This window comes from Astatotilapia calliptera, chromosome 15 (assembly GCF_964374335.1).
Source record: "Astatotilapia calliptera chromosome 15, fAstCal68.1, whole genome shotgun sequence".
Taxonomy (NCBI): domain Eukaryota; kingdom Metazoa; phylum Chordata; class Actinopteri; order Cichliformes; family Cichlidae; genus Astatotilapia; species Astatotilapia calliptera.
Genome location: NC_137436.1, coordinates 2,448,416 through 2,460,727, shown reverse-complemented (window position 1 = coordinate 2,460,727; position 12,312 = coordinate 2,448,416). Strand labels below are relative to the sequence as shown.

Below are 12,312 nucleotides of genomic sequence, written 5' to 3'. Positions count from 1 at the left end.
AATCACAAGGGAAATAGGAAAAAACAAAAGGGATGTGTTTCTGGGGAGACAATAAGAATTTCGCTGGAAGACACTTAAAATAAGTGGAGGATCTATCGGTTTTGTGAGGAAAGATGAGAGGTGTGTTAGCCTAACTATTAGCCTAAAAATCCATCAGTATGATATGAATCATGATAAAACACGCCTACCAAGTTTTGGGTTCCTGCAACTGGTCCGTCGGGTTCAGTGTTGCCAACTTAGCGACTTTGTCGCTATATTTAGCGACTTTTTTTTTCTAAAAAGCGACTAGCGACAAATCTGGCGACTTTTTCTGGTGTTATTGGAGACTTATTTATGACGACTTTTTGACGTGAAAGAGCGTGTTGCTCTTACTCTCAACAAGCAGCGGTGCTGCCGTGGGCACCTCGCCCGTGCTAAAGCGCTCACGGGCGGAGGACAGTCCTCCCCCCGCTGCAGGAGATGTTCACACCTATGCGTCCAAACTGCAAATGAGTCGCGTATGAGCGAAGCCGCCGCTCCGCACTGACTGTAACGCAGTCAGTTCTTCTTTTACTGTTATGCTGTTTTGTGGATCACAAGGTTTAAAACTACTTATAAACACACACACAAAGTAACTCCACCAGAGTGCCTATTTCGGGTCACTTTTGCCGGTCGAAGCCCGGATAAAGGAGCAGGGTTGGAATTGTGACATTAAAAAACAATAATTGCTAAAATAAATTTAATTTGTAGTTCTAAATAAATTCTAAATGCATTTAGGACGTTTTTTGCTCTCTTTGTCTTTTCCACGATGTTATTTCTCTCTCCAACAGCGTAGGTTACAATTATATTAGCATGACCAATTATGCAAATTAGGTGATGACGTCATTTAGCGACTTTTAGGACAGCCAATAGCGATCTTCCTTACTGAGGAGTTCGCAACACTGGTCGGGTTATTGTCTCCCCAGAAACACTTCCCCTGTGTTTTTTCCTATTTCTGTTGTGTTTTGTGTGTTTTTGCCGCGTTTTTATTATTCCTGGTGTTTTATTAGGTTGCAGTCCGTTTGGCCTCTCAGGGCCACCGTATAATAAGCTCAGGAGTTTCAGTGTTTTGGGAAAGTGGAGTTACCAAACAAAAATAAATGAATGAATAAATAAAATTTAGCATTTGATACCAGTGAACAAGAAATCAACTTGATGCCATTTTTCCAGCCACAAACTGTATATAAAAGATGGAAACAGCTTCCAGGACTGAAAGTTAAGCCTGTATTCTTGACTCCTGCAAAAAGAAGGAGTGAATGGGGAAACAGTCCTGCAGGTCTCATGTCTGCACTTCACTGATGAGTTCATTGTTCTCAGCTTGACACTTCACAAACCAATGCTGACGTTGCAGTGGCTACACCACTCTGTTATACTGTGGTTGTAGCTAAAGGTTGCTTTTATTTCATTTTGACTTTTTGTTTTTAATTCGGTTTAATTTCAGTTAGTACAATATTACAATATAAACACAGTAAACTATAATAACCTTGTTTAGAACTCCTTTTTTCTTCTCAACCTGTGTCTTACTTTAAAGTTTCAGTATTTTGTCACAGGTCAGAGGCCGGGCACAGCCTGTTGCAGGGCTAACACAGAGAGGTGAACAACCAGTTGTACTCTCATTCACACCAAGGGCCAGTTTGGAATCAACAGCTAACCTGACCCTACTAACTGCACACCTTTGGACTGGAAGAAGCCAGAGTTCCCAGACAGAGCTCAGACAGCCACACAGGGAACAAGCAAACTCCACAGAGAAAAGCCGTGGCGAGCTGGTAGATTCAAACTCATGACCTTCTTCCTGTGAGGCGTAACCACCACATCACCATGCTGCCTTATCCTAAATATACAGGCAGGGTAAAGGCTGTTTGTAAGTGGGTACATCAATAGACTACAGTGCTTTCCTTCTTAAGTTTGACGTCTTCTGTTAAGTCCTTCTTATCCACAGTCTTATTCATACTACACTGTATGATAAGATAAGATAAGATAAGATAAGATAAGATAGAACTTTATTAATCCCTCGGGTGGGTTCCTCTGGGAAATTCGACTTCCAAAAAGCACAGCACCGACAGAAGTTACAGTTACAGAATTGTTATATATATATATATATATATATATATATATATATATATATATATATATATATATATATATATATATATATATATATATATATATATACACACACACACACACACACACACACACACATATATATAAATACAGAGACAATATAAATAAAATATACGAAGGGGATAAATAGAATAAATAGGAATAAAAAATAAAAATACAAGTGAATTGCACATTTCAAGTATTGAGTCTATTGCACCGTTGACTATTTACAAAAAGTATTGCACAAGGTATTGTACAGTGAGGTGAAGAGGCACTACAGCTTAGTTGTTCCCCCCTCCTTTGTCCCCCTGTCTCCCCTCCCTCTCCCCTCCAGAGAGGAGTTAAACAGTCTGATGGCGTGTGGGACAAAGGAGTTTTTAAGTCTGTTAGTTCTTGTCTTTGGGAGAAGCAACCTGTCACTGAACAGACTCTTCTGATTGTTTATGGCCGTGTGCAGAGGATGCCCAGCATTGTTCATAATGTCCATCAGTTTCTTTAATGTCCTTTTCTCTGCCACTGTCACCAGTGTCCAGCTTCATGCCGACCACAGAGCTAGCCTTCCTGATCAGTTTCTCCAGCCTGGATGATCCTTCTTTGCTGTGCTGCTCCCCCAGCACACCACAGCATAGAAAAGTACTCCAGCAACCACCGACTGGTAAAACATCCTCAGGAGCTTCCTGCAGATGTTAAAAGACCTCAGCCTCCTGAGGAAGTACAGTCGGCTTTGGGCTTTTTTATACAGGTGCTCTGTGTTGCATGACCAGTCCAGTTTATTGTCCACCCACAGCCCGAGGTACTTGTACTTGTTGACCACCTCCACCTCCTCCCCCTCTATCTGAACCGGCAGTGGACCTTCTCTGGACCTTCCGAAGTCCACAACCAGTTCCTTAGTCTTTGAGGTGTTGAGTTGCAGGTGATTAATGTTAAATGTTTACTCTGATCATTTCAAACTTTTTTTGCATTTCTCATAAAGTTACAGCCATCACTGCAACAGAAAACAAACACACGTTAATAGCATGTTTTATTAAGGCTGAGAGGAATAAATGACATAATACAGGCAGATAATGGCAGAAGTGTGACAGGCCGATAAAACATGTCTTTTGTATTTGCAATTTTTTATTAAATCAGTAGTGATGAAAAAAAAAGTAACAGTATTTAATGTATTTACTTATATACGGAGGAATCTTTGACCTTTGCATCAGTTTGAGCTTCCCTGCTCTGCCAGAATCCAGTGACATCTGGTTTTATGCTGTACACAACCAACCCGTGCAAACACAGAATGTCCAAACAAAGATTATGTAAACATTTTTTAATATTCACGCACCGGGGACTGTATTTCTGCCTTAACAGCCGAGCAGTAAATTAAAAGGACGTTCCTCTCGTGTGTGGCTTTAGGTTGTCCCTCTGAAGGATTTCAGCTGAAAGCAAAAGATACCGCTGGGAGTAGCTGGAGTCTCTCAGCTGCTGCAAAGCAAACACTTCAGTCTGAAATGAAGGGGACATCAAGTGTGCATAGAAAACTAGACATTTAGCTCCATGCAGATTTATTCACAGTGCATACACTTCCTTCATATTTCATGACAAAATAACCATCTAACTGTGCTCATTTCCTTCTTTCTTACAAATATAAATACTGCAGTATACAAAACATAGAAAGAGTTTCTCATTCATCAAGAGTTGGATGGAAACGCACACACAAAAACATTTGTCACATTGCGCTAGTTTTAAAAAACTGCATATTGTTCAGAAGGCACCACGAGTTCATTTATGGAGTTTGTCTTTTAGCAGAAACACATGATGATAAGAGCAGAACAGACATTTAACCACATCTAGAACAAGACAAGAACGTGGAACAGTGAAACCGTTTTGCTTTGAAATACATTCATGATTATAAATAACAGTTAAACTCTTTACAGCGTGCAGATATTTAGCTCATGTTTTAAAGTGTTTCTTAAAGTTCTGCTTTAATAAAACGTCACAGTCTCGGTCCCGAGCACATTCGCCGACTGCCTGGCTGAGGTAGTCGTGGAGGATTAGCGTCGAGTGCAAGGCCTCTCACTACGTTTCGCTCCGGATGAGCACCAGCAGGTAGAGTCGGTGTGTGTGTGTGTTTGTAGAGATGGATAAAGGTTTGCTAAAGGTTGAACTAATCTGCGAGAGGTTTGGCCCCGTCGACTCTGGAGTCGTCCAGGTCTGAAGTGGTCAAGTGTTTGAGAGGCGCTGTGGCAGAGGAGAGAAGAAAGGATACACAGTTACAGTCCTGCTTCATTTACTAACCAATCACAGCGTGACATTTGTGAACAAGACATTTCTCACTAACAAGGCGCATAAAATATGATTTGCACTACCTGCTACAGCCGAGGAAGTCGCAACTATGTGTGGGAATTACTCTGTATATTAACACCAGTGTTAAACAGCCACGAACATGTTTTGGCCTCCATAAATCTCGGAGGTAAAATGGACACAAAGCCACAGAAAGTACGCTCCTCTCGCGCTGAGCCAAATATTTGTAAGCGGCTTAGGAAAGTGCTACAAGTGATTTTGGCTGGGAGCCACTGGCAGTGATACAGGCAGACTCATTTCCAGAGCACTGATGGAAAGTTTCAGCGCCGGCTGCCATGTTTACATACTAAATGAAAGCGAGACTGTGCCCTGAATGTAACATGGTGAAATTTGGGTTATTGGTGAGCGTTATACTGAAATGAATGCAGATCAGAAACACCGAAACATCCTTTTCACTACAGTCTGGATGCAGTTATTTAGAAAAATAAGAATACTTTGACAATAATTTTACTCCAAAATACCGCCGTACTGTATATTTTCAAATGATCAGCAATACAGAGATGCAGGAAATACACGACTCCCATCAAAGCATAGAACAGAAAGGCTGTCAGAGCTGCTCCGTACTCACACAGTGTGTCAGATCTCAGCGAGCTGCTAAGGAACGTGCTGGAGCCTTTGATAGTGGAAGAAAGAGCAGCCAGTTTGAGGCTCCTGGAAGTGGCATCCAACTTCTCGTGCTGGAAGAGGAGGACATGGTAACGAGAATGTAGGCTACACACCAGATTTACAAAAAACAACCAAACACACACAACAGCTCTTTGGGTGGAAGGAGAAAGAAACCTTCAAGAGATTTATAGTCGTAGTGAGCCTGAGGATGGCATCGGTGCATACACTCTGCTGTCAGGTTATGATACAGCTGGATAAAGATAATCTAATGCAGCCGTCCTGCTATAAATCCAGCCTCCGTGAAGGAGATAAACTCCAGTTTTTATTGAAACTGTCTTAGAAAGATGTCGAATCAGCTGTATGGTTGTTTTGGAGGCTACGGTCTGTGCTGCCGATGCATTTCTATTACTTTATTCAGCCCTTTACATCACTGAGCCTCAGACGGCAGTTTGCTGATCTGCAGTGTTCGTGATGTGAAGATGCAAAAAGCCGGTGAACTGAACGAACGGACAATCCATCAAGAAGCTGGTGAGACATTATGAGTGTGCTTAATTTAACAATAATGTAAAATTTCCTTTACGCCATGCAATGATCAACATGGACAGTGAAGTGTGCTGCGCAGGATTCTTAGATTATGCACGCCAGGCCATTTTATTATAGCTAAAATAAACCATCTGAATGAGTCTGGGCTCACGGAAGGGAACAAGGCAGACAAATGCACCACGCTAAAGGAAAGGGGCTGCTGTCTGGGTCCCCAAAATACCTGTATGCATATCAAAAATGCTCGACAAAATGATTTACATAAGCAATCTCAGTCTTTCCAGTAAGTATACGCCAAAAAGTCATAACATTAAAACCTGGCCACCTACTTGATCACTCCTGCAGACAACAGAGACCACCCCACCTGCACCGCCTCAAGGCACTGACACACAGAGGGCTTCCCTCCATCATTTTGCAAAAAGAAAAACTGCTCAGAAACAGCTCGAGTAATACAAATCAGAGTCTTGGGCATACCAGCATCTACTGGAACAAACCTGATCCACAAAACATCCCAGCCCGAAAGATCCACTGCCAACGTCCCAGTGCCAGACACCACAAATGTCAGAGGCTGTTTAGGAGGCAGGAGGAAAGCAGGTGTTTTTAATATTGTGGCTGAATGCTGTGTACCTGTGCTGCCACACTTGCAAGTTTACAGGTCTCCAAAAACGCTGGTGTGCAGTTTGAAAAAATCCCTTAATATTCTGTGGTTCTTTTGCAAGGTCCACAAAGGTGCAGCGGCTGCTTAAAGTATGACACGGAGCGCTTGTTGTCTTTTATCCTCAGGATATGGATCACTAACTTTCCAGATGTCCTACGAGGCCAGAGCAGCGGCGGACCAAAGAGATAATCTGAGCAGAAAAGTCCGAGAGCCTCAGCTAAACGTGATGTGGAAGCTGTTTGTAAGCACTGCTGCCTCTGTTTAAGATGGAAGTCTTATAAAGACATTCATCCATCCTTTTTCCTTAAACAAACCCCGAGTGGGCAGCAGCTATTAAGCTAATGCAATCGCCACTTATCACTCAACGCAGGAGTCATTTGGCAAACCAATGGGGTAATCTGGCAGATTAAAGCCATTTAAAAAGTGACTGTATGGCTGTTTAGGGGAGGCTGTAAACTGCTGATGGCAATCAGCTGTCAACGACGATGTCTTGATGACTCCCTCGGCTGCTTTATAACAGAGAGGATGACAGTAGCAATTAACAGTGAGTGGCAAATTCAAGTTGGGGTTTTGTTTTTGTCTTTTGGGGGGGGGGGGGTACATTAGTGGCACCCCCAGAGCCTGTCCCGCTCTGTCCATCCATGCTATGTTACCACTGTGCGAATTTATTCATTTATTCAAACGAGCTGCAAATTAGGTGCAGTGCACACACCGGCATCTGTGTGGGTGAGCCAGACTCATAACCGACTCTCAAAGTCAGGCTATCCTTATCCAAACAGCTGCTGTTTGAACAAAGCGCTGCAATTAGTGACTGAAATAGAAAAAGTGTAGGTTGTTGTTCTAAAGTATCGTCTCTTGCTAGGCATCAAGGTACTGCAACCATGTGTCTAACATACTCTGTACTCTTGGATCCTGCGTTTGGACTCATCCAGCTGGTGCTGCAGGTCCCAGACGATCTCTTTGTATTTGGCGTGGCGCTCCTCTACCATCTCCCTCTGCTGCTGTGAGTCCTGAACACACAAGACAGAAGCTGTGTCATCAGATTGTGCGACTATTTCTAAACAGGCAGAAAAGAAAAGAATCTAAACAATCTTAAACAGTTTTTCTTTTTGGGTTAATTAGTCAGAGAACAACTGAATAAATAGTAGTGGTGTCAAAGTGCACAAGCTAATCTTTTGAATTCACGAGTGCTTCCTATAACAGTAAATTGGAGCCTGGCAGTCCATTACACTCACACACAAGTGTTGCAGGACTCAGCAAACTACACAATACCTGGATGTGACAGCACTACACATAGGTGGGCGTGATTGTGAAACAAGACAAATATTTCGTTATTTGAGGTTTAGTTAGAGCTCTGGACTTATCAAATAGATTTACACTGACTACTGATCAGCAATGAGAATAACAGAAAGAATTTAACATGTAGATTACCTCCCTATCAATAATAAAAGCCCAAATAAGCAAAATCAATAAACTAACCATTAATTTTTTAGCTAAAATCTAGTATAACGCACATTGGCATTGGTGTGCATGGAGTCAACATGACATAACAGGCTGTGTGTCTGCCAGGTTAGACTGAGTCACTCACACAGATGCAGTTAAGCTGTTGTTATGCTGCTGAGTGAAGCAACCTGCTGAGGCTCAATTCTTCATTTACTTACTGAAGTCTTTTTCTGCTCTCTGCTCTCAGCACAGTCTGACCTGAAACCAACGGCTCCGTTGGGCTGACTCACAGTTTGGTGCTCGTTTTAGCTTCACATGGATGTGATCCTGCTCTTTGTACTGGTTTTAATTTATTTTTACACTATTAAAGTGTTTCTTAAAAATTTAGTTAGCTTCATTTGTTTGAGACATTGTTCTGGACATCACATCACCACTGCCCCAATTGGTTCCTTTGGCAGTCCTGGTCTTTGCTTGTTTTGTGCATTAGCAAACAGATTAGCAACAGCTAAGCTTATCTTCGACAGCTGAGCAAAGGAATAAAATACTTTGAGGCCTCTGACAATAAACTTAGCAGTGATGATTCTGCTGAGTCATGCTGCTTCATGATGCGGAGCTTTAACCATGGAAGATGCAATTAGTCACATCTGCCCGGTGCTGAGCCTCCTCCAGCTGTTTCAATGCTTCACTGTATGTGTCAGGAACTTGAGACTGACAAAGGACTAAGAGGACCTTCGCTGATAAACATCTGTCATTATATTGAAAATGATGATCAGGCCATTTAGGTTAGTGCTAGAGTTTGACAATAGGGAGATGCAGACAGAACTTTTTCATGTGATTTTGTGGCATTTTGACTGTCTTGCTGCAGCAGCTTAGTGAGGGAATCCTCCTTATGTTACGATGATTGAAAGTTTAACTGGCTCTTGTGTTTTGTCCATTACGTTTGCCTGCTAATCAGTTGTGCAGTGGTAAAGTTAGTAAAGCATTAATTCCATAGTTTTGCAATTAATAATCCATAATTATAGGATTTAATCCTCTTATATGTGACTCAGAGCTAATTGTGCAGTTACTCGGTTAATTTTTGCGCGTTCATTAACAGTCAAATAAAAGAAGTAATCTAGATTATATGTGATCCCCACCTCCAAATCTCTGAAGTTCTCCATAAGAAGCTGTTTTTCTGGAATAGACTCCAAGTGATCCAGGGCTACTCTTGTATTCTTAAAAAAAAGAAAACACACACACACACACACACACACACACACACACACACACACACACACACACACACACGAATATTTAACAAATGTAAATGGAAGATACTGAAAACTGTCAGAACTGAAAACAGCATCTGTGTTTTTAACATCATAATTACAAGTGATCCAAGTGATCCCGACGCAGATGTCAGTAAATCCAATAACACAACGAGGAACCCCAAAAATCATAAACACGTAGACACACATGCTACAAAACCAAAACAACACGTGGAGATTTAATGATTAATAATATTGGGGCCACTTCCCAATTCCATTAATTGCCTCTCCTTTTCCCTCGCCACGTTTTCCTCGTTCGTCAGCACTTCCCACTTACAGCCAACAAAAAAGATCAAAGAACAACAGCGAGGAAGGAAAAGTCGATGAAATAAGAGTGAAATGAGACGTCGCTCCGAGTCGAGGTTCATCTTAAACGATAATCACCGATGAAGGTTGCGCAGCTGGATGTTCGTGGGTTTAACTGCTCTGCAGAGTCGACTGACGCCTTTGTATTTGCACACATAATGGATGTACTGGCTAAACAACAAGGGTCCGTGGCTGATACTGTTAGCAGCACATTTATGTATTATTTATACCCTCCCACATGACAGTACTGAATGTGGAGTAGCAGACACTGCATACAAAATTAACCTGAATTCTGACTGTGCACACATCAGTCCAAAGTTGTTTTGTAAATGCATTTATGATCCAGATACCAGATCCATAATGGACTTCAAAATAAAAGTTTCAACACATTTCAAGGTGAAAGCACGAGCAAAAATATGATGTTTTTCTGTACTTGACCACATATGCCCCAAAAAGAGCCGACACGTGGCAGACAGCATCAAAAAAAGCCAATAATCTATCTACATCCTGAACAGTGTGTGACGCCTAAATCTCTGCACAACGTGTGGAGCTGAGCTGTGCCATATTGTGCCCATTCTACATGAAACGATGCTTTCTAACAATTTATTGGCAACAAAAACAAAAGCACAGTGGCATTAAAAATATATGAGAGCTCAGAGTATGAAGGTGAAGGTATGAAATCAAATGTCCCTCCATGGCACACAGCGTTTCCTCTGCCTTTGGTGCGTATGTAACCAGCTACAAACTTAAGACACCATCAGTTGAAAGGGAGACGTCCTTCCTGGGCACCGTACTCAAATATGGTGGAGGAACGTGATGGCATCCACAAACTGCAACCCCTCTGTGTTTTTAATAGATTCATTATAAGTTTCTGAGATGAAATCAGTTTGTTAGAAGATTAATTACACACAATTTTATGGATATTTATGAGTACAGTAACCTTCTTTTTCCTGTAAAAGAACCTCAAAAAGTTACTGACTGTACCTTTAAACAGACATGATGTCATACTGCTTGGTCAATTCAAAAGCTAATTGAGGACTTGTTACAACACACTCAGCACCATCTTTAATTAAGTACTACTCTAGCTGCACGCCCTTCTATTCATCTCTTCACTGTACCTTCAATAGCCTTTTGTTCACATTCAGAAGGAGCATTTAAGCATCAAAAGAGCTGGCTGTTACAAGGCGTCACACTGATTGCTACGCTGAATGGCACGCTGACATACAAGTAAGATTTACTTGATGGTCCCCATTTCCCAGGCTGGTGACAGATGGGTCGATGTGTCCTGCCACTTTGTGATTGCAGTAAGCAAAAATGATGTTGGCGGTCCGGCTATTTCTTCCTTCTTTCTTGTAACAGCTAATTGAAGCCTGAAGTAGACAAGCATGCTGCATAATAGTGATGGATGGACAGCGTGGCTTGGGTGGCTTCGTTTATTTATTTTTTTAAAGAGAGTAATAAGCGATTGGGTCAATACACTCTTTCAGTGGTGCTAATTAATTTCTGGCTGACACGTAAAAGCTTATTAGAGATGTTAGTGGTAGACGTTAACCGTTCGGATGGTGAGGTCGATGCTGCATTGTCAGTGCAGCCTGGTTCTTAACCTCATCAGAAAGAGTGATGATGATTAACAGAGCTCTGAGCCTTGACTAAAGAAATCATTTTCTGTGTTAGCCTCTATGGGCTGCTGGGCAAACACAGCCTTAGGTGAACCTGCCTACACGGCTGAGCCAAATACAGCTGAAAACCTGGGAAAAAATAATAATAAAAATAACAGAAAAATGATGTAAAACATCACATCTTACCAGCTCCAGATCCAAAACACGGTCCTAAAGAAAACACAAACACAGTAACATTACTGAACTGTAGCACTGGTCTTTAAATGCATATAAATGCAGACAGTGAGTCCGGGGAACGGCTCAAAATGGTGGCTGAGCAGAGAGAAACCACGTGTTTGTGTTAGCGTGTGTAGGAGGAACAAATTGACAAAAGAGAGAAATAGTGTGCTCCAACAAACGGGTAACAAGGGAATGAAATGCAGGGGCTAGGGAGAGTCTGTAGCACACAACAGACTTCTTATCACACACACCGACACACTCGCACAAAGACAAACCGCTCTCGCCGCTCATCCAGCTCCTGACTGATGTTCCCTCTCTAACGATGCATAAGTGATGCTATGCCTCTTATCTGCCACTCAAACGCACACCTGCTCTTCCCTCCAACCGACTGCTTCTCCCCCTGTGCCTGTAATGTGTTGATGGTTTCTAACAGGGGGACTTTTTTCCGCCTCAGCCCACCCCCAACTTCTTTTTTTTAAACTCTACGTCCTTCACACCGTCTTTTCTTTTTACATCTCTGTCTCCTCATCCTTCATAATTAAAAGCTCGGTGGTGTCTAAAACAGTGCACAAGCTCTGGCAGGTGCCATTATGCAGCCACAGATGAGCCCGCAGACTCCGTGCACAGTCACACAGAGCTAGACGGTCTCTTCTCAGACGGTTCGCTGCCTGTGTGTGTGCATGTGTTTCTTGCTGTTTAATAGTGAATAAAGGACCAGTCCACTTGAGACTAGGTGGGTTGGTGTCCTGCCAAGTGTAGCTGCTGCAGTATTGAAAGACAGAAACAAGGCCTCGAGTGGCTTTTAAACTCCGAGCCATCTTGTCCGCAGTAATTAGCTTCTTGTCCAAGCTCGGCAGCAAGGAGTCTGTCAGGCCTACAGCTGTGAAGTAATGTTTGTAACACACCCTCAGAGAGCTCAGATGACCAAAACCCAGACATACAGCACTGTGCAAAAATCTTGAGTCTCCAATTAATTTCTTTATATTTAGCTTCCAAGGAGCCATACTTTATTTTAAAATTGTTTTTATCTATTTTTAATTAAGACTTCTTAAGCAATAGTTTGTAATGGCTTCATTTTCCAGCATGACAATGATCCCCAGACACACTGCCTATTCAGTAAAAGCATATCGTAATAGCAAAACACTGTGTT

The 12,312-nt window shown here is 42.1% G+C and overlaps 1 protein-coding gene across 8 annotated transcripts in view; it reads right to left on the bottom strand.

The window, feature by feature from the left end:
- Positions 1–3,125: 3,125 nt before the first annotated feature.
- The window catches only part of cep128 (centrosomal protein 128), a 78,934-nt gene continuing 69,747 nt past the window's right edge, over positions 3,126–12,312 (bottom strand). For 6 of the 8 annotated variants that reach the window (XM_080289974.1, XM_026142366.2, XM_026142361.2 and 3 more), the window contains 5 exons: positions 11,130–11,153; positions 8,848–8,925; positions 7,165–7,278; positions 5,033–5,141; positions 3,126–4,341 (listed from right to left, as the gene is read on the bottom strand). In XM_080289974.1, the coding sequence (XP_080146100.1) occupies positions 4,268–4,341; positions 5,033–5,141; positions 7,165–7,278; positions 8,848–8,925; positions 11,130–11,153 (399 nt within the window). In that variant the 3' untranslated portion in view covers positions 3,126–4,267. Of the gene's footprint in view, positions 4,342–5,032; positions 5,142–7,164; positions 7,279–8,847; positions 8,926–11,129; positions 11,154–12,312 lie in introns of those variants that run through there. The other 2 variants (XM_080289973.1, XM_026142367.2) reach the window with 2 other exon arrangements.